Source organism: Lates calcarifer, unplaced genomic scaffold (genome assembly GCF_001640805.2).
Source record: "Lates calcarifer isolate ASB-BC8 unplaced genomic scaffold, TLL_Latcal_v3 _unitig_2212_quiver_935, whole genome shotgun sequence".
Lineage (NCBI taxonomy): Eukaryota > Metazoa > Chordata > Actinopteri > Centropomidae > Lates > Lates calcarifer.
The window spans coordinates 14,129-35,862 of record NW_026116056.1 but is presented as its reverse complement, the minus strand read 5'-3'; the positions used below and the strand labels follow the sequence as shown (position 1 = coordinate 35,862).

The 21,734-nt window shown below is 44.3% G+C and overlaps 2 protein-coding genes across 15 annotated transcripts; both read right to left on the bottom strand.

Moving 5' to 3' along the window:
• Positions 1-147: 147 nt before the first annotated feature.
• On the bottom strand, positions 148-4,432 carry LOC108892339 (hepatitis A virus cellular receptor 1 homolog). Its single transcript, XM_018689836.2, has 8 exons — positions 4,339-4,432; positions 3,521-3,699; positions 3,089-3,251; positions 2,602-2,673; positions 1,753-1,832; positions 1,215-1,326; positions 527-560; positions 148-430 (listed from the first exon to the last, which is right to left on the bottom strand). Exons 1-8 carry the CDS (start codon positions 4,406-4,408, stop codon positions 346-348), a joined length of 795 nt encoding a protein of 264 aa, XP_018545352.1. The 5' UTR covers positions 4,409-4,432; the 3' UTR covers positions 148-345.
• Positions 4,433-5,844: 1,412 nt separating this feature from the next.
• Positions 5,845-21,542, bottom strand: LOC108892340 (NACHT, LRR and PYD domains-containing protein 3). 14 transcript variants are annotated; one of them, XM_051067962.1, is made up of 13 exons: positions 21,200-21,541; positions 21,022-21,087; positions 15,030-15,092; positions 14,797-14,916; positions 13,841-13,919; positions 13,450-13,678; positions 11,482-13,285; positions 11,186-11,359; positions 10,814-10,987; positions 10,189-10,362; positions 9,931-10,104; positions 7,214-7,260; positions 5,845-7,105 (listed from the first exon to the last, which is right to left on the bottom strand). In XM_051067962.1, exons 1-13 carry the CDS (start codon positions 21,286-21,288, stop codon positions 6,546-6,548), a joined length of 3,753 nt encoding a protein of 1,250 aa, XP_050923919.1. In that variant the 5' UTR covers positions 21,289-21,541; the 3' UTR covers positions 5,845-6,545. The 14 variants fall into 14 exon arrangements, with proteins under 14 accessions (XP_050923919.1, XP_050923923.1, XP_050923927.1 ...); XM_051067966.1 differs by having other exon boundaries at positions 14,797-14,910; XM_051067970.1 differs by having other exon boundaries at positions 21,022-21,082.
• Between the last annotated feature and the right edge of the window lie 192 nt (positions 21,543-21,734).

The window sequence follows — 21,734 nt, the reverse complement described above, 5'->3', positions numbered from 1 at the left end:
TCAGACCCATTACTTTAACTTATATAAAGTATCAAAAGATTTCTTCCCTCAGTGAAAGTCACACCCATAATGCAGCTCTCTGTCTGGTCTTCCTTCGAACTTGTTTTCACCACTGAAAGTGTCATTAAAACCTTTAAACACAAAACAGATGATTGATTTTTTTATTCAGCGTGTTCAGGCAGGTTATCATCACAGGAAACAGGAATAAAAGACAAACTACAGCAGCAGCAGCCTGAACTAAATAAACTGTAAACCAGCAGTTGCTCAGCCAAACACATGGAGCTTTATAGATAACACTGTGTGTGGGAGGGAGGAAGTTTAATGTCCATTCTCTGTGTGAACGAGCTAGTCCAGAGTGTAGATGTTCTCCTGGACTGGTCTCCTCATGCGGATCTCGTAGATAATGTGAGGAGGTTCTTCAGAGGAGAAACTGGAGGAGAAAAGGTAACAACAGGTCAACAAACAGCTGGTCAGGATGTGGGGGGTCAAAGGTCATTAAAGGACGACAAGTTTATGTCAGACTCACCAGCTGGTCTTTAAGGCTCTTCTGTATATTCCACCTGGAGAAGAAAATAAGATTTTACATATAAAAAATCAAAGTCGTGAACACAGAGACCGTTCTTCACCTGATGATCGTCCATGTCAATGGACGTCCACTAAAGTTCTTGTTTTTGCCACTGACAGGCTCTGATTGTTATTCTAAGTGTAAGAGTAGGAGTCAGATCCTTTTAGTTTAACCAGAAACATCTCTATATCTCTCTACCAGACTCCATTGACAAAAACAGGGATTTAACCAGGAGCTGCTGGAATACCACTGCCTCCATCTGTTAGTGTGTGTGTGTTACTGTGTGACTTTCAGTGGTGGAAGAAGTAATCAGATACTTTACTGAAGTAAAAGTACCACACAGTAACACAAACACACTAACAGATGATCCCAAAAGCTCCAGGGTTCTGCTCGGTAAAATTCCTGTTTTTGTTAATGGAGTCTGGTACTGATATTCTCTGCTTAACTTTAGAAAACAGTCTGTTATCTTCCCTCATGTTGCCTGAACCAGTACAACTCTCTGCTCTGATGACTCGTCACCAACAGACGAATATTAACTTTTTCTAATACAGCTACTGACTCTGTTAAATTTGTTCTGTTTCTCTGCTGAAATTCTTCTTGATAATCAAACACTGTCCAGGTGAATTCATTAGTCTGAAGGAGGACGTACGTTTGAAGGCCAGGAAGAGGAAAACTGCCGCCAGGATCAACAACACACTGAGGGAGAGAGAGAGGATGGGAATGTTGATCTGAAGGGAGAGAGAGGGTAGAGAGTCCTCCACCTGACACAAAGAGAGAAAGTTCAAGTTAAACTGGACCTTTCAGGACCAACAGGAACCAATCAGGACCTGATTCATGCAACAACACTACATCCTAAGTTGAGTAGATCCCTCGTTGACAAAGCAGTCCTGACCCATCGAGGCATGGACTCGCTCCCCACGTGCATCAGTGAGCCTTGGCCATCCATGACCCTGTCACCAGGTCACTGGTTGGACCACTTTTGGTCGGTCCTGACCACTGCAGACCGGGATCATCCCACAAGAGCTTCAGTTTTAGAGATACTCTGACCCAGTCGTCACAATCTGAACTTTGTCCAAGTCGCTCAGATCCTTGTGCTTATCCAACACATCAACTTTCAAAATGTTGCTTGCTGCTGGATATATCCTCCTAGTATATATAATATTTATATATCATACAGTGTTACTCACAGTGACGGTGTCGGAGCGCAGCAGGGTGGAGTTCCTCCTCAGAAGGTCCAGCTGAGACGACAGCAGAGTTTTCCAGTTCACTGCACAAACAGAAAGCAAACCTTAAAACATTAAATTCAGAGTTTGTACTCGTGTGACTTGGAGCTGTACCAACTTCAAATTCAGACAAATTACAGACAAGCTCAAATTCCTTTTATAACTCGAGGATTGATCTGTCATTGCAGCTTTTACTTTATTCTCTGAAGCACTGCCAAATAAAATGTTGAGTAGTCGATGCATCTGTTAAGAAAACAGAGTCAACTGAGAAAATGTGATTTGACGACTCGTTCTGACTCTGGTTTTTTGTACTTTCTACTTTTTATCAGTGTGGATGTGAAGTCAGGCTTAAATTTTGTTCGTAATGATTTTGAAAAAGTCTTAAAAAGTCTTAGATTTTTGTTGAAATCTGCAGAAACCCTGAACCAACAAATTCTAATTAGTTCATCCTTGAGTCCAAGTTAATGTTTGTACCAAATTTGAAGAAAACCCCCGGAGGTATTACTGAGGTATCATGTTCATGAGAATCTGATGGACGACCTGAAAACATAAGGACCTCAAATATGACTGTCTATGGTGCAGAGGAATAAAAAGAATTTTGTTGAGTGAACAATCCATCAGAACATTTAGTCAGCCAAGTATTTAACGTTAAAACTGATCTAATTGCGTTGAGTAAACATGAAGAAAGGTTTGTTTAATATAACTTATTGTGAGACTTTACAGTTCAAAGGTTAAGTAAATACATGTTAGGGGAACTTTATGTCTTCATTATGAATCACAGATGAATCACAGTTTGGTTTGTTGTCGTCTCACCTGTGGAGGCCGACGGCTCCGTGACTCGATCCGTCGTGGTTGTTGTTGGAACAGGAGAACTGGTGACCAGAGCTGAGGAGGAGAAACCTGATCAGCTCAGATCAGATCAGACCAGATCAGATTTCCACAACATAAAACCAAAGCACTGTCTTTTATAACATCTTATAAAAGATACTTTTAAAAATTAGAGTAGAAGATAAAGAATGGGATGGTTTAAAGCAGGAAATATAAAGACTAAGAAAGTCAACCAAAAGATGCAACTGGACCCTGACGGACTCAGATTGTTCTGTGTCTGACAACATTATGGAGACAGAGCTTTTTATTGAAGAGTTTAGTTTACCCAGAAACATCTCTATGTATCGCTGCCAGACTCCATTAACAACAACTCATCTCTTAATGTGAAGAAAAACCTTCACTGTTCATGTTGACTGAAGAACTGTGAACCTGCCCTTTAACTGAGCCTGAAGTCAAATGTTGTTGGGCTCACCTTTGACCACTCTCAGGTTCATGATCACCTTCTTGTCATTGAAGATCCCGTCGATGTCCACCCTGCAGCAGTACGGTCCGCTGTCTGTCCGCCTCACGTTCAGGATGTCCAGGTCCATCTGTCCGTCCAGGACGTCCCCCGTCAGCCGGTACCGGTCCTCTACCTGCAGTGTCAGGAACGAAAGGTGATCATCTCGTTACCTACTGGGAAACCTTGGGTCCTTCATTCATCTGGATGTTGCTGTCTGTGGGACGATCTGGAACAAGACAAATCCATGGAGGTCCCACCCTGAAACCCACAGGACCCAAAGGATCAGGACACCCCAAGAAGTCCATGTCCGTGTCCCGATGGGTCAGAGCTGTGTTGGTGGCTCGAGGGGGACCTGCACAATATTCAACAGTTCTGAACCAGGATCACGGGACACAACCTGACCTTGGAGATGACGCCGTGCTCGTCCGTCTGCACCAGGATGTTGCTGCACCAGAAGGTCCCACAGCCACGACCCCAGCAGACCCGACTCAGGCCAAAACGCTTCACAGAGTACTGGCAGGACAGAGAGGCCACGCCCCCTTCAGGTACTTTAAAAGAAGAAACGGATGAAAACTGTCCACCTGCAGCACAAAGACACACCGAGGACAAAATACTCTTTACACATGTGAAACACGTCCACATCTTCAGGAATAATTCACACTGTAACACAAACACAGTCAAACAAAATTCATCAAACAGTTATAAAGAAGATTTCTGAGAGGCAGCGTTTGTGCGTTCTTTGTGATCTTGAGGTTGTTTAGAATGAATTTAGTTTTGGATTTCGCTGCCCTCTGTATACTGAGTTAAGTCGGCTCTTTGGTGCAGAGACCTTTGTTTTGGCTGCTGAGACAGAGGACTCTGTCTCCAGTGCAACACTTTAATTTGTCGAAGTGAACATTTTGATTCGTCATGTAGCCATCAAGGTTATTGTTAAACAATGCAACAAAAATCACACAGAGATACAAGACTGCTACAAAGAGACATGAAACAACCACAAAGAGACATAACACAGCCACAAATAAAGAACAAGATGTTTCTGTTTATCTGCTTCCTGGCTTCTTGTTGATTTGTTTACAGTATTGTCACATGATTGACACATGAACGATGGTGAAGGTCTGAGCCGTCACAGCTACAGTCCTACGACCTCAGAGTTGTGATGTCATAGGTTCGTGTCATGATGTCATAGGTTCGTGTCGTGATGTCATAGGTTCGTGTCTCACCTGACAGGACGAAGAGGACGATGATGAAGGTCTGAGGCGATCGACGGCGGTGAGGCGAGGCAGCGGCCATCCTGTGAGTGAGTGTGTGTTCATTGTCCAGTTGAACGACAACAACACAGTGTGACTCTGTGACGGGGGGGGGGGGGGTCACAGAGGGCGGGGCCAGAGACACACTGTGTTTCTGTCTGTTTGGTTTAATGTTGTGAATGTCTGCTGTGTTTTAACTCTCATCTTTATGAATGATTCATCAGTTTTTAAAGAGTCACTGCAGCCTCAAATTCAGCTACAGACCCCCCACCCCCCCACCCAGAACATTTACAGTGATGATGTGTTTCTGTGTTTCTTCTTAGAAAGTTAGTGAGAGTTTGAAAGAGCGTGAGTAGAAACACAACGAGGCTGTAAAGGTGAACTGGTGAGTAGATGGGTTTTCATGTTAACGTCCCCGACAACCTCTGTAGTCTCATTTAGACACTCGTTAGCAACCGCCTTTTTTAAGACACGTAAAAGCTTCAAACATCAGGAGTGGGGGATTTACTGACCCATTTTATGTCGGAGAATAAAACCTGAAAATGTCTTGAGCTTGTGTTAAAACCACAGACCTTATTTCAGACATTTAACCAGAAACACACTGACAACAGGAAGAGCTAACATGCTAACATGCTAACACTTCCTGGTTTCAGGACTCAGTTCTGCAGGACTCTGCTCTCTTAGTTTGGCTGTTTCATCATCTCTGTGAGTCTTTAATTTAATGTATATCTTCACTGGTTTTCAGTTTCTTGGAACCAAACTTTGGTTCTGTGTTAATATCTAGAAGCTGTTTGGTTCTGCATCGAAAACTGAGCCACAGACTAAGAAGCTGAAAATCTAATCTGATGAAGATGGTTTATCTGCAATTCCAAAGAATTGTCATGTTAATTTCCATGAAACATTTTTATCAGAATGCTCTAATAAATCAGAAATTTAAAGACATCATATAACTCTTTAATCGTTTAATTTAAAAACATATTTCTGCTGTTTAACTTTAATGTTTTGAAACATTTGTGGACTTTTAAGGTTTGAACTGAAGTTTTTCTGTCGACTGATGAACTGGAAAAACTGCAATAACATGAATTAAAAAGACGCAGTGTGTTTGTGCTGAGGGAAGGAAACACTGAGGACAAAAGGACTTTATCTCTGAAACACACACAGTGTAACACACAGAGCTGCTGGCTGTGTGGAGACATCGCTGTCACACAGAGGATTCATTATTCACATCAAATATTTTCAGTTTTCCTCACTTCAGTTTTGTTTCTGCCCAAACTGACAATTTCAGAGGCTTTTAATTTGAAAAAACAAAAATATTGAAACTTAAACTGGTTAACTTTGAATAATTTTCCCACATCGACTGATGACTGTGAAGTAGAAATTTATTAATATAACCCAAAAAATATGATGAAAAATGTGACAAACTTTGCTTAAAGAGCATCAATAATAGATAATGAAGAAGTTGTTTGTAACAGAGTGTGATGCAGCTGTGATCAGATCTCAGTGTTTATTAATTAACATCAACAACAGAATCAATATTATTGATATAATCAATCACTGTCTGTACAGTAACAACACGTCTTTGGGTCGTCAGTATCCCATAATGCACTGTGTTGATCTGTGTTGTGTTCAGGTGCTGAATCCATCAGATGAAGTGGACCAATGAGAAAGCTCCTGCAGGACGATCGTCATGGAAACACACAGGTTTGGCTTTTTTTCTCTGTGTTTCTACTAATGAATGAATGAATGAATGAATGAATGAATGAATGAATGAGTGGCTCTATGTTACAGAGGAGGTCTAACAGAGAAATGATTGCTGCCATCTGGTGGTCAGTGTCAGTAACTACACCTCAAACAAACCAGTGTGTATCTTTGTATTTACAGTAGAGTCCAGATATGGAGCACATAAGGACGTCACACTATCATTTAAAGATGAAAAACAAGATGGACGTCAAGTGAAAGAGATTTCAACCTCCCAGTCATTTACTGTCAGAAAACAACAACAACTGGACTCTGTTCATTTGATTCATTTTACAGTCAAACTGTCAATCATGTGGAAAACATGTTGGGTTTACACTCTGCAGTTAAAACCAGCCAGAGATCAGGTTGGTACTAAATAACATCAGCTGCTGTGATCCTGGACTGGACTGATCTCTAACAGGAGGAGACTCTCTCTGCTACACTCAACACAGAGACACTGAGGAACCACAGGACCAGAACCAAAACCCAGGATACAGAGGTTGAGTGAATGTGGTGTTGAAGGTGTGGAGGTGGATCAGTTTGTCAGAGGAGACTCTGTAGAAGGACAGAGAGCCAGCAGGACAGTCCACATACACTGCTACTCTGTTAGAGACAGAGGAGGAGGAGGAGGAGGAGGAGGAGGAGGAGGAGGAGGAGGAGGAGATAGGTGTTCCTCTCTTATTGTGCCAGACAGAGAAACCATCATCAGAACAGTACAGAGTCCAGGACTGATCGTTCCATCCAAACAAACAGTCTTCACTGTCTCCTTTCCTTCTGATTCCTCTGTAACTCACTGAGATATGAACTTCTCCTCTCCACTCCACCTCCCAGTAACAGCGACCAGTCAGACCAGTTCTACACAGCAGCTGAGGACACTGATCAAATCTGTCTGGATGATCAGGATATGACTGATCCTCCTCCACATGTGTCACCTTCCTGTTGTTGTCAGACAGTTTGAGGAATCTGTTCACTGTGTTTGTGTCGATTGTGAGTTGACAGGAATCTGATGGAGAGAACAAGACACAGCTGCAGTTATTGATCGATCATCTGATCATTGATTGACAGTTTGAAGCTGCTTTGTTTTCATCAATCAAATGAAAAACACACTTACACCTCCATGGACCTGGTGTCAACCATCGGACTCCACCAGGCTCCACCCTGAAAGGAGGAGGGGGGTCAGACCAGCACATTCTCTTTCAGCAGGACAACATGGACATTACATGGCTCTCATACACAGACTGTTTGATGGTTCTGTTCAGATGGAGGCTTGTATGTATGGATGTACATTCAGCACAGAAACAAAGGAGCTGGAGTCAGAGCAGGGAGGAGACATGGAGGAAAGACTTCATCATCTCAGATATTTGGATTATTATTGTTGCTCTGTTATTATCAGTGTGTGGACACTGAACAGAGGCCTGAACTACGAAGTGAGGGAACTGTCTGATCAGAGGAACTTCAGGAGGAACTTCCTGATTAACCTGTACTGACAAAGGTGGACAGGTTTTACCTGAGCTCTGTTGCCATGGTGATTTGCGCTGCGTCTCTAAACTGCTTCGGGCAGTTTGTGTTGGAGGTTAACTCTGTGATACAGGTGTTACTTTTACCTAAGCTCCGCCCCCACAGGTGGAACAACCAATCGATTTCAAGAACTTCCCTCACGGGATCAATAAAGTACTGTGGTGAGGGGATAAGGGGGAGGGTCTCTCCCCCTGGTGGACGCTATGGGGAGGGACTGATTACTGATGACAGATGACTTCCACGTGTGGAGGGAAGTGGAGGTGAACACGGAGAAGACGGTGGAGGGAGACACCGTGTGTGAGAGAGACGGACCTGTCCTCGTCCCGGACTGTGTCGGCAGCTCTGGGCCGGGAGGGGGAGGCTGGGTCCTCCGTTAGGTCGCGAGGGACCGGGGAGTCGTTGTGCTGCGGCTGGTGCTCACGGGACTATTGTTATCGATCGGTGCTGTGGTAAACGTATTCCGTCACTTCCGGTTACCGGTGTTTGGTGATCATCGTTTCTTGCCCACCTGTCTCAGACTAGAACCTTTCTCTTTACCGACATTACAACTCTCCACTTTCTGTGCTACTTTATCATTCTATCTTCTACTGATTTAGCTGAACTCTCAGCCATGGCCTCTCGCTCTCCTTCTCCCTCTCCTGCCTTCTCTTGCTCTGCGTGTCAGATGTTCAGTTACTCCTCTGCCTCGTTTAATGATAATGGTATGTGTAATAAATGTAGTCTGTTTGCTGTACTCGAGGCGAGGCTTAGTGAATTAGAGTCCCGGCTCCGCACCATGGAATCTAATTCAGCAGCTAGTGCTAAACAGCCCCCTGTAGCCGGTGCGGAGCAGCCTAGCATAGCTCCTGTTAGCATTCCCCCGGCAGTTCCCGAGCAGCAGAAAGCAGGCTGGCTGGGTGACTGTTCGTAAGGACAGGCGGAGTCGTAAGCAGAAGCCCACTGCCGACCACCACCCAGTTCACCTTTCTAACAGATACTCCCCGCTCAGCGACACACCTGCTGAAGAGCCAACTCTGGTGAATTATTGGTAGTGAATTACTTGAATTAGTTGTATTGCTGTGTTAGCAGTTAGTACTTTATCACTACTATCATTACTACTGCTGTATTACTGGCCTCACCTTACATCTGATATGGAACCTGTGTTATGCCATGGTCTTCTCTCGCTACTGACCTTTACGGTGCTGCTCTCATCAGGGTGAACACTTTGAATGACCTGGTCATCAATAAAAACAATTCTATTTGTATGGTACACTTTTGTCTTGTGGTGCATATTCTCACCTCTGACACCGGATCAGACCAGATTAACTAAGGTGGTGGCAGCATACGCTACCTCTAAATTAAAAAGTATATAGAGAGATCTTGAATTAAATTGCATTACAGTACATTAATCTAATCTTACATTAACACAACGACTGAGAGAGGCTGACTCTGCAGGACGGGGGTTCTCTAAAGACCGTCAGCCTGAGTGTTCCAGGCAGAACATCATTAACAGGAACAGCTCATTCTCAGACATGTGACCCACGTGTTGACTGTAATCCAAGTATCTGAGAAATGATCACATATGTTCTGTGTCCTTCCATCTCATTTTACAGATGAAGAATCCAGAGAACATGTGACCAGTCTCTCTGTCTTTGTTGGTTTGACATTGTGTCGTTAGAGTCTCTTTAAATTCCTCTAAACCCACAGAATTAACGTGCGCTCTTCATCTGAGAGATATGGTGCCCTTTAATCAACACGCACTAACTCTGATTAAGTTAACACCGACTCAACTGACCCACATCTGAACCACCGTCGTACCGTTTAACACAGATCGAGGCAGTCAGGGTTTGTCAACCCCGACTTTACCTGAGAACCTGAGTTAAACCAGAGGAGGTTCAACTCTCTTCATAGTTCAGGCCTCAGGTCTCTAAAGTCTTTAGGATTGTTGTGGTGAAATCACTCAGTCACTGGTTCAGGAGCAGTTAAACTAGCTGCAGCTGAAATGTTTCCAAGCTGCTTTGTGCTGATACAGCAGGAAATAAAGTCTGATTAAAAACATCTGTAGTGGTAATAAAGCTGAAACTCCTGCTCAGGTCACAGAATACAGCTGACAACAGCTGATTTCATCACTGTGACATCTTTTCTCCTCAATATGACTCAGTGAGTCATAATGAGAGACTGAAGTCATAATCAGGAGAAAACTCCTCTGTTGTTGTTGATGAAGTCAAAGCTCTTGTGTAGAGATCTGTCATCAGCTGTGACAGAGAAAATGTTTCAGGCTCTTCCTCCTCTATCAGACATTGTCTGTGGCTGCAGCAGGCCTCTCCATACCTGAGAGTGTCCAGTCTCCAGCCTGGATCCTTCAGTCCAGCAGACAGCAGCTTCACTCCTGAGTCTCCTGGATGATTGTAGCTCAGGTCCAGCTCTCTCAGATGGGAGGGGTTGGATCTCAGAGCTGAGACCAGAGAAGAACAGCCTTCCTCTGTGATCAGACAGCCTGACAGGCTGAAGAGGTAAAGGCAACATGGTAACAAGGCAAAGGTAAAATATACTGAGATAAATTTAGGAATATACTGTAAACATCCTGACCTGAGAGTCTCCAGTGAACAGTGTGGACTCTCCAGTCCAACAGACAACATCTTCACTCCTGAATCCTGCAGGTTGTTGTTACTCAGGTCCAGGTCTCTCAGACTAGAGGACTGGGAGCTGAGAACTGATGACAGAGCTTCACAGCTTCTCTCTGAGAGGTTACAGCCACTCAGTCTGAAGAGATGATGATGAACAAAGGACAAACAACATTTGTGTTAAATTAGAATCACCTTAAATTGAGACTGGATCAAACAACAATCAGAGATGACAAAGGTCTCAGTTTGTGGAAATAACAGACCTGCATTTTAACTCTGGGCCAAAAATAAAAGGATTTTAAATTTGTTCCATTTGACCTGATTCACCTCCACATCTAAACAGTTACCAGAGAGGAGTTGTTAGTTTTGGTGAAAGGTAATCTTGCCTCAGGACTGACTGAAATCCTTATTGTTCTGTTTTAAACAGGCAGAAAATGTAGCTGTTTATTATGATTGAACGAGTCATTAACAAACCTGTAAGAATCTAAATCACAGTTCATCAAAACATGGATGAGTTTTTGTTTATTAGACTGAGTTCATATTTGTTACATTTCAGACATCATTTAAAACAAACTGTGACTTGATCTGACCTGAGAGTCTCCAGTGAACAGTGTGGACTCTCCAGTCCAACAGACAACATCTTCACTCCTGAATCCTGCAGGTTGTTGTTACTCAGGTCCAGATCTCTCAGACTAGAGGACTGGGAGCTGAGAGCTGATGATATCTCCTGACAGCTTTTCTCTGTCAGACTGGTTTGATTCAACCTGATTTTAAAAAAAAGAGAAAAGAATTGAAACACAACATAAAGCAGGAAGAAGTTTAATTGTAATTGTCTGAATTGTACAGAACATTTATACAAGGAGCCTTTTTCCTGGTGAGGTTGACAAATTCCTGGTAATTTACAAGGAAAACAGTCGCCCTGAACTATTAAACATGTTCCTGTATAATTAAATTAATCTGACCTGAGAGACTCCAGTGAACAGTGTGGACTCTCCAGTCCAGCAGACAACATCTTCACTCCTGAATCCTGCAGGTTGTTGTTACTCAGGTCCAGATCTCTCAGACTAGAGCACTGGGAGCTGAGAACTGAGGACAGAGCTTCACAGCTTCTCTCTGAGAGGTTACAGTCACTCAGTCTGAAGAGATGATGATAAGGAATTAAAGAAGAAAGGAAATTAATTTGTCTCCTGTTGAAAAGACAGCAGTGTCTTTAAATTCTGATAATAAATCTAACTCTACATGTTCTGTTTGCACTTACAGAGCTTTGTTAGAGGCTTTGACCACTGGCAGCAGCCTCAGAAGAGCCTCCTCTGAAGCAGAGTATTTCTTCAGGTCAAACACATCCAGATCTTTTTCTGATGACAGTAAGATGAAGACCAGAGCTGACCATTGAGCAGGAGACAGTTTATCTGTGGAGAGACGTCCTGATCTCAGGGACTGTTGGATCTCCTCCACTAGAGAACGATCATTCAGTTCATTCAGACAGTGGAACAGGTTGATGCTTTTCTCTGCAGAGGGAGTCTCTTCAATCTTCTTCTTGATGTACTGGACTGTTTCCTGATTGGTCTCTGAACCACTTCCTGTCCTTGTCAGCAGACCTCGTAGGAGAGTCTGACTGGTCTGTAGTGAAAGACCCAGGAGGAAGCGGAGGAACAAGTCCAGGTGTCCATTTGGACTCTGTAAGGCCTTGTCCACAGCACTCTGGTAGAAAAGTGTTGGTTCAGGTTTATCTCTAATCAGTTCAGACCTCAGGGAGGTTGGTTGTTCTTCTGACAGCAGATTGACTCCAGACTTGATGAAGGTCAGATGGACATGAAGAGCAGCCAGAAACTCCTGAACACTCAGATGGACGAAGCAGAACACCTTGTCCTGGTACAGTCCTCTCTCCTCTTTAAAGATCTGTGTGAACACTCCTGAGTACACTGAGGCTGCTCTGATATCGATGCCACACTCTGTCAGGTCTGATTCATAGAAGATCAGGTTTCCTTTCTGCAGCTGCTCAAAAGCCAGTTTTCCCAGAGACTCAATCATCTTCCTGCTCTTTGGAATCCAGTGTGGATCTGTCCCAGATCCTCCATCATACTTGATGGTCTTCAGTTTGGTCTGAACCACCAGGAAGTGGATGTACATCTCAGTCAGGGTCTTGGGCAGCTCTCCTCCCTCTCTGGTTTTCAACACATCCTCCAGAACTGTAGCAGTGATCCAGCAGAAGACTGGGATGTGGCACATGATGTGGAGGCTTCGTGAGGTCTTGATGTGGGAGATGATCCTGCTGGCCTGATCCTCATCTCTGAACCTCTTCCTGAAGTACTCCTCCTTCTGTGGGTCAGTGAACCCTCTGACCTCTGTCACCATGTCAACACACTCAGGAGGGATCTGATTGGCTGCTGCAGGTCGTGTGGTTATCCAGAGGCAAGCAGAGGGAAGCAGTTTCCCCCTGATGAGGTTTGTCAGCAGCACGTCCACTGAGGTGGACTCTGTAACATCAGTCAGGATCTCAGTGTTGTGGAAGTCCAGAGGAAGTCGACACTCATCCAGACCGTCAAAGATGAACACAACCTGGAACTCTTCAAACCTGCAGATTCCTGCTTCTTTGGTTTCAGTAAAGAAGTGATGAACAAGTTCCACCAAGCTCAACTTTTTCTCTTTCAGCACATTCAGCTCTCTGAAAGTGAATGGAAATGTGAAGTGTATGTCCTGGTTGGCTTTGTCTTCAGCCCAGTCCAGAGTCAACTTCTGTGTTAAGACTGTTTTCCCAATGCCAGCCACTCCCTTTGTCATCACTGTTCTGATTGGTTCATCTCTTCCAGGTGAGGCTTTAAAGATGTCTTCTTGTCTGATGGTTGTTTCTGGTCTGTCTGGTTTCCTGGATGCTGTTTCAATCTGTCTGACCTCATGTTCATCATTGACCTCTCCAGTCCCTCCCTCTGTGATGTAGAGCTCTGTGTAGATCTGATTCAGAAGGGTTGGGTTTCCTGCTTTAGAGATCCCCTCAAACAAACACTGGAACTTCTTCTTCAGGTTAGATTTAAGTTTACGTCGACAAACTGGAGCAACATGTTCTGAATGAACAAAGAAACAATATCAGTAAGTGATTTATAAAGTATATCTGACAGTTTAATCCTCCTAAAGAATGCATATATGAACATATTTCCCTCCATGTGTTGAGACGTCAGTAAACGTCTCATTTCTCCATCATGTTAAATCTTTAGAGAAATCCTCTTACTGCTCTGCAGACAGTCAGCCAGCTCCTCCTGCTTCATTCTCCTCAGGAAGTTCAGTGTGATCTTCAGAAACTCCTCTCTGCTGCTCCTCCTCTGCTCTTCATCCTCACTGTCCAACACCTCCTCATCCTCTGCTTGCCTCCGTAAGCATTCTGGGTAATCTAGACTCAGAACCTTCTGCATCTTCTTCAGCTCGTTCTTCACAAAAGTGACGATGTTCTCCTCCAGCAGCTGGAACAGAAAACTATATGAATGACTCCATCAAACTAAAATCATGGAGCCAAACATCAGATCCATGTTGGACACACTGACAATCCACTGGTCTAAAAAGTGCAGCATGGAGATTATTGTCAACACAACAGATGTAAAAGTAGTTGTTGTCCATGTACAGACCATAAATATGGAGTCCAGGTGTGTTTGATGCTGCTGGGCAGACTGACCACTGGGAACCTCTGAGCTCTCCTGGTCCACTCTGTGGAGGAATCATGAAGAATTAGCTCACATTATGTCTGTCCACACAGAGACAGACACAAGCTAAAGGTCCATCAAGTCATATTTGGATGTGAAGAGTGAATCAGACGACTCCCTGTAGTGGTAAAGGTTTACTAGTCCTGCTGATCCCACTGAGAATCAACAGCTCAGTCTGCAGCTGTTTGTAGCTTTCAGCTCAGTGTTTGGCTTCACCACTCACTTTGGTTTAGTCCCAACAGCTCTCACCAACCCTCCATATAGCTCTCCCTCCCTCACTCAACACTGCTGAAGTGCCCTGAAGCAAGGCACCTACAACCTCCAGCTGCTCCAGTGGAGCTGCTCAGTGTCTGCTTGTATCAGACTGGTTGTACTGGGCAGCTCCCAGTATGAACAATGACAATGAAGCAGTAAAGTTTCACTGAGTAAAGTTGAAACATGAATCAGGAGCATTGTAAGGGATCAGTTTACTCCATCAGAGGTGTTTGTCAGATGGTGGAACAGCGTCTGAAACACCCACCTCCCTCAGTGATTGGTCAGCTGTGTGGAGGTCAGAAAGTAGGCGGGGTTTCAACTTCTCTCTCAGCTCTTTTTTCATTCTTCACACAAACTGTTTCTGTCTCTTTTCATGTCAACGACTGAGGTGGACACTATGAATGTCTTCCAGGAGAGACTGTCTGAACATGGGAGGAGTTATCTCCATATTTAAACCACATCACGTCTCCTCCCTCTCTATGACGGCCGGAGTTTTACCTCCACCTTCCAGTGTGGACGTTCACAACAGATAGAAACACTTTGATTTCAGACGTGGTCCAACAACACGTCGTACAAACTAGTTCTTTTCTAGAAGAACCTGAGTCTCACTGTCAGTTACAGCTTACATCTGATCAGCTGATGGACGTCGCCCTTTAAAGTTAATGTCCCAGCCCTTTGACCGGTTGCTCTTTAAAGACAGACAGCTGGGTTCAGGAGAGTCTGGTCTCTGCTGCTGGATCCTGAAACTAAAACAGAACTGATGAATCTGCATGTTGGATAAAAACTGATGGAAAATATGTTCAAACACAAAAACTAACTTTTACTGTGAAATGTCTTTCTGTCAGTTTGAAATTCTCACCTTCCAAAACTTTGTTTGAAATAACCATCATGATCCATTGACCAGTCGCTCTTCATGAACACAGGGCTCGGTCCAGGTCCAGGTCCAGGTCCAGCAGAGTGTGGTGAGTGCTGCTGCTCTGGGCTTGAACACAACACACACAGAGCAGTGAGTGTGAATAATGATGGTGCAGTGATGTGAGTGCTGAGCTCTGACATGGAGAAGAGTCATGGACAGTTAGAGATCCTCATCTCACCTCTGAGCTTTGGTCTGGCTCTCATGTTCCCCACACAGAGTGGTTTTAGAGGGAGGGACTCCCTCCTCTCTGTCCTCACTCTGATTCATGCTGCTCCATTCACATCCAAGATTGAATATGCTGTCAGTCCACTAGATGGCGCCAAAGTGTCTCCTGCAGAATGACTCATTATTATCACATTAGTAGAAGCAGGAAATGAAAATCCTCGAGTAAAGTACAGAGACTGAGACAGGTTAGTGTCAGAATGATTTGTGGAAGAACAACAACAGTGTGAAGGTCCTCAGCCCCTCTGACTGCCACACTGAGTCCACATCAGTCCTGTAGAGTCCATCTAATCACACAGAAAGTCAGAGCTGTTCTCCAGCGGCTGTCCGGCCGAGCTCACACCGACTTTAGTGGCTCAGACAGCGGGAGAGCAGCGGCTCCTCTCCGCCTCCTCCACAGGCTGATTGAGGCGGGAAAAGCTGCCTTCAGTCATCAGTAAGTGGAGCTACACAGTAATAACGACTCAGTGTTCAACTACTGACATCAACTGACTCTGCTTCTACTCTGATTCCACCGCTTCAACTCCACATCTCCACATATGGGTTAAAGACGCAGCCGTTAGTTGTGAGTGAGTTGAAGAAGCGAGCGGCAGATTTCTGCTGTTTCCAGTGGAAGCAGCTGACAGCAGCCGCCACTAACAACATGAGCAAGACTCATTCAACAGGAAAACACTGACACATGTCGCTTACATTACCTTTAGATGGAGGAAAGACGCTGCGCCACGATCAGCAGACAAAGTGAAAGTCAACTTTAAACCGGAGACGAGTCTGAGCTTCAGTTATTGTAGAGCTGCAGCTCAGGATTATTCTCCTCATCCGTTCATCTGACACTTGTTTCCTCCATGAAAACCATCCCCCTTGTTAAGCTGCGTCTCTCAGGTCCACACATAGAACATGAGTCTGAAATAATTCGACTGTGCTGCTGCAAAGATTCTGTCCGACACCAAGATCACTGACTTCCTGCTCCTCTGCTCACCTGCGACACTGTTTGTGGGTGGAGTCAACGATCTCGTCGTCACTGCAACATCTTTGCTCCACAGGTGTTTTCTTTGATCGCGTCAACAAAGCGGAACCGGAAGCTGAATCCAGTGAAGCGTGATCCAGGTAAAGAGCTGATTTTACTAACGGACTGTTTGTAGCTGAGTGTCGTTCATCCGCAGACATCATGTGACCAACAGCTGCTGTCGCTGCGTTCAACAGTCCATCATGAGGAAGGTCAGTTCAACTAGTGGACATGAACTCATCCATCCAGTGTCAGACTGAGACAGGTTCAAGTTGACGTGTTTTTCTTTCAGTAGAAAACACGTGTTGTTTCTGTTCATGTTGTGTGAGCAGCTTCCTTTATAGAGCTGCACAATTCTGGAAAAAATGCGAATCACGATTCTGTCTCACAATTTTTTTTCGACATGTTTTTTGCACTCATTTACCCGATACACGAGGAAGTGGAACAGAAGATATATCAGTGCCTGATATAAGACAGGCCACATCTTAAAGAGCACGGCCTGGACCTGCTCTGTATGAAAAGTGCCTTGAGATAACTTCTGATGTGATTCTGCGCTTTATAAATAAAATAAAATGACCAAACCACAAAACTAACTTTACAGTTACTTAATGAAAACGGAGCGTGATGCAGGCAGTGACTCTCTCTGATTCTCTCCACTGTCAGGTGAGTTCTACCTGTCTGCTGACAGCTGCATCCCCACCGCTAGAATCTGCACATCTAAAGCAGAAACTACCGGTGATAAGACGAGTTAAAACGGACTGACAGTCTGTCTGCAGGGTTTTCACTTCATACGTTTTGTAGCGGCGGCCCGCCGAGGGAATATTACTGCTATTTGAGTTTCTGCTGCTCTGAATTAGAAATGAGATCGCATAGAGCTCTGAATCGAGATCGCGATTTTAATACGATTAATCGTATTAAAAGGTACAAATACTCCATTACAAATGTTACAGAACGTTAAGAATGACTGACCGTGATGTCAGCATGATGTCATCAGTTTGTGGACCAATCATTTGCCTGATAAAGAGCCTGTTCAGTCTGATCAAGTCCAACGTCTTTAATTGTTGTGAGGACTCAGACTGATGCTGACCTCTGGTGGACAGACTGAGGAACTGTTTTAAACCGGATATCAGAGATAAACTCTGGTTTTTAATGACTTCTGTTTTTAACTGATCCACAGTTCAGCATCACTATGAACTCTCTGGGTCTGATTCCAGCAGTTTAAGCTGCTGACTCTCACTCAGTTAGAGGGAGATGGAACCTGAAGAACCACAGTTCCACAGAGTGAACCATCACAGTGATTCTGAAGCTGAGGTTTTAAAGTTACATCATGTGGGTTTAAGACTGATGATGTGTCAGTGTTGTGTTCACTGAAGTTTAAAATGAGGCGACTAAAACCTCGACTTCCTGTGGACAGCAGCAGAACTGACCTGAGCTGGGAGTCGAGCCAACAACCCTGTGACTACAGGTGAAGCTCCTTTACCTCCTGAGCCACAAACACCACACATGCTGAGCTGAGTTTTCCACAGAGACCCTGGTCAGGATCAGGTGATCCAGCAGACAGTCAAAGCTCCAGTCTGACTCTCCATCGTCTCTACATCATCTTCAGAGTTTCAGCTGAAACGGGTTCGGTCCGTTTGTCAGTGTGAACCTGGTTCAGATCTAAACTCACTTCAGATTCTGTCCCACTCTTTGGAAACCTGGTTTTCTCTCTGCAGGTTGATGGAGGTGAGTTTCCTGCAGCTTCCTCCTTCACTCTGATCTTCTTTTTCTGGTTGTTTGTCTGAAGATGGTCCAGTGGGGATGGACGCTGGTACCAGGCACCGAGTGACAGTGTGGAGACGTGGGTTCGATGAACCACTGAAGGTACGTCACTCATTGAGTGTGTGGTCAGGGTACTAAATAACATCAGCTGCTGTGATCCTGGACTGGACTGATCTCTAGAGGTGTCTTTCCACTAGCACCTGCTCGGCTCGACTCTACTCAGTTTTTAGGGTTTTCCATTAGGTGGTGGTACCTGGTACCAGGTCCTTTTTTAGTACCTTTTCGGCCCAGAGTTCCAAGCGAGCTGAGTCGTCAACAGACTGCAGGCCACTGATTGGCCAGAGACTGACGTCACTCAATGAGTCATGAGAGCGACTCCTTCACCAGAATCAAATCCACAGTTTTCAAAACCTGGCAACAGCGACAGCACATAGACAGAGGAGGAGGAGGAGGAGGAGGAGGAGGAGAGGAAACGAGAGAAGGAGGGGAGGAGAGGACGAGAGGAGAAGGAGGAGGAGATAGATGTTTGTCTCTTATTGTGCCAGACAGAGTAACGACCATCATCAGAACAGATCAGACTCCAGGACTGATCGTTCCTTCCAAACAAACAGTCTCTGACTCCTTTCCTTCTGATTCCTCTGTAACTCACTGAGATATGAACCTCTCCTCTCCACTCGACCTCCCAGTAACAGCGACCAGTCAGACCAGTTCTACACAGCAGCTGAGGACACTGATCAAATCTGTCTGGATGATCAGGATATGACTGATCCTCCTTCACAAGTGTCACCTTCCTGTTGTTGTCAGACAGTTTGAGGAATCTGTTCACTGTGTTTGTGTCGATGGAGGCTTGTATGTATGGATGTACATTCAGCACAGAAACAAAGGAGCTGGAGTCTTTATTTGTCATGACTCGTAGCCTCAGTGACCTCAGTATCCTGTTTTATTTGGGTCCTCACTCCTGTCCCTCTAACCCGAACCATGGCAGAATACTCAGGCCAGAATTATGGACCCAGCATATACTTTTTCTTTTGAAGATCTAGTGCAGTCCCCTTTCTGGGGGACTTGCCTAGCAATCGCCTCCATTTATCTAGGGGCTGGAACCTCTAGGAGGAAGTGTGGGTCATGGAGACATCAATTCCCTCCTAGCTTCCAATCCAAGCCTCATCTCCAGGTTTTGCGTCCGCCTCTGGTTTCCAGCTTCCAGCCAGAGCTTCAGCAACAGGTGTCCACCTGCTACTTCAAGCCTCAGTCTGAGTTTCCCAGTAACCAGCCTCTGTCACTCAGTCATCTGTTCCTGAGTTGACTCTCTCAGCTGGCGTTGGCCAACACTTGCTTTTTGTCTCTTGTTGGTGGCCCGGCTGATACCAGTCCTTGGTCCCGTTGAGTTCCAGTCAGCAGTCCAGTCAACACCAGCCCCTGACTTCCAATTGGCGATCTGGACAACTCCTGCTTCTCATTTCCTGACGCCAGCCTGGCCGACACCAGCTGTTCTCCAGTCGGTGGTTGGACCTACTCCTTCACCTTGTTACTTGTCAGCGACCTGGCCAACATCAGAGCTACTGTGGGTGGTCCAGCCGACCCCTGTTCCTCGTCTCTGGTTGGCAATCCCGCCGATTCTGATTCAAGATGGAGTTTTACCTCCACCTTCCAGTGTGGACGTTCACAACAGATAGAAACACTTTGATTTCAGACGTGGTCCAACAACACGTCGTACAAACTAGTTCTTTTCTAGAAGAACCTGAGTCTCACTGTCAGTTACAGCTTACATCTGATCAGCTGATGGACGTCGCCCTTTAAAGTTAATGTCCCAGCCCTTTGAGTCGTCGCTCTTTAAAGACAGACAGCTGGGTTCAGGAGAGTCTGGTCTCTGCTGCTGGATCCTGAAACTAAAATAGAACTGATAAATCTGCATGTTGGATAAAAACTGATGTAAAATATGTTAAATCTTTTAATCCTCCGGCATCAGTTTAATTTACTACCCTCTTAAGTCATTTAGGACAAAACTGTCCACTTCCAAAAAACTGCTATAAAAACGTTAGATTAATATTTTTTCTCCATAAATCTCTTCAACAACTTAAGCCCTTCTCAAAACTACCAAACATTCAATCATTTTGAGAATTTTAACCTTTTAAATGCCAGTTTGATTACTTGATGTCACTGTTTGTAGATTGTAGTTCATAGAATTGTTGATGTAAAATAAATATTTATTGATAAAACTATTTCAGTGGAAAAGTGGAAATAGCATTTTTGCAGTTTTTTTTTTACAGACAAGCATTTTATGCATAGGCCTGCAATGGGGAAATGGCTGATTTTTGACAGTAAAAATGACAAATCTTACTATTTTTCTCAGAAATGAAAGTATAACATCACAGAATACATGATTATATTTTGTAATGGCTATGAGATTTAAAAAAAAAAAAAAAAAAAAAGTGGTTTCAATGGGACATATCCAAGACTGATTTAAAAAATCCCCCAGCCACCCAACATTAGTTATTTGGAAAATAATATAATATTAATTTAAATAACAACAGTGACATTTGGTTGCTGTGAGCAGGGGTGAAGTTGTTTAAGAGATTTATACAGAAAAAGGCTTAAGAAAACATTAATCTGTAATGTTTTTGTAACAGTATGTGGAAGTGGACTTTTTTTCACAGTGTTCTATTGATCTATTAGAAAAATTTAAATTTGAATTCCAAAATTTGTCCAGAGAAAGACTTTCTTACAAAACTTGTGCCATATGCATCAACAGCCAAAATGACGGCCAGATTAAAAGGAAGAATTTGGCCAAATGGACAAAAATGTCCACAATGATACAAGACGGTTAATAAACACAAAAACTAACTTTTACTGTGAAATCTCTTTCTGTCAGTTTGAAATTCTCACCTTCCATCAACAGATTGTCTGAATCCAAGAGGAGGATCCATTGACCAGTCGCTCTTCATGGACACACAGCTGGGTCCAGGTCCAGGTCCAGGTCCAGGTCCAGCAGAGTGTGGTGAGTGCTGCTGCTCTGGGCTTGAACACAACACACACAGAGCAGTGAGTGTGAATAATGATGGTGCAGTGATGTGAGTGCTGAGCTCTGACATGGAGAAGAGTCATGGACAGTTAGAGATCCTCATCTCACCTCTGAGCTTTGGTCTGGCTCTCATGTTCCCCACACAGAGTGGTTTTAGAGGGAGGGACTCCCTCCTCTCTGTCCTCACTCTGATTCATGCTGCTCCATTCACATCCACATCAGCTCACACACACTTTCTACCTTCACCTGGAGAGGAAACACTAATCATTCATCTGCTCATCAACTCCAATCATTTCTCCTGGAGAAATCTCAGCTGCTCCTCCACTGATCTTCTTCTTTCCTCTTTCATATCAGTGTCAGTTGAATGCAGTCAGACAGCAGTGAGGCAGAGGAAGCTGCCATCAGCTGCTCTACTTCTATCAGTCCACTAGATGGAGTCATGGAGCTGCAGTCAGCAGCAGCTCAGCTCGCACTCGATGCATGAACGATCATTTACATTCACTGACACACAGAAGGACTGTTGTTGGACCAGAACAGAAACTACAAACAGTTTCCAGTTGTTAAAGTCAGGCTGAGGATAAACAGACACAGTAATTATTATAAGTTTCTTACTGAGAGATTCTTGTGGCTGAATAAACAGTGT

Excerpts from the sequence above, each read along its gene's own strand:
- LOC108892339 (XM_018689836.2), bottom strand. The coding sequence starts at position 4,408 with ATGGCCGCTGCCTCGCCTCACCGCCGTCGATCGCCTCAGACCTTCATC. Across the intron at positions 3,700-4,338 it reads CGTCCTCTTCGTCCTGTCAG|GTGGACAGTTTTCATCCGTT; the intron begins GTGAGACACGAA and ends TTTGTGCTGCAG. Across the intron at positions 3,252-3,520 it reads AGCACGGCGTCATCTCCAAG|GTAGAGGACCGGTACCGGCT; the intron begins GTCAGGTTGTGT and ends CTGACACTGCAG.
- LOC108892340 (XM_051067961.1), bottom strand. The coding sequence starts at position 21,288 with ATGAATCAGAGTGAGGACAGAGAGGAGGGAGTCCCTCCCTCTAAAACC. Across the intron at positions 21,088-21,199 it reads AGCCAGACCAAAGCTCAGAG|CCCAGAGCAGCAGCACTCAC; the intron begins GTGAGATGAGGA and ends GTTGTGTTCAAG. Across the intron at positions 13,920-19,838 it reads CGTCCATCAGCTGATCAGAT|AGTGGACCAGGAGAGCTCAG; the intron begins GTAAGCTGTAAC and ends ATTCCTCCACAG.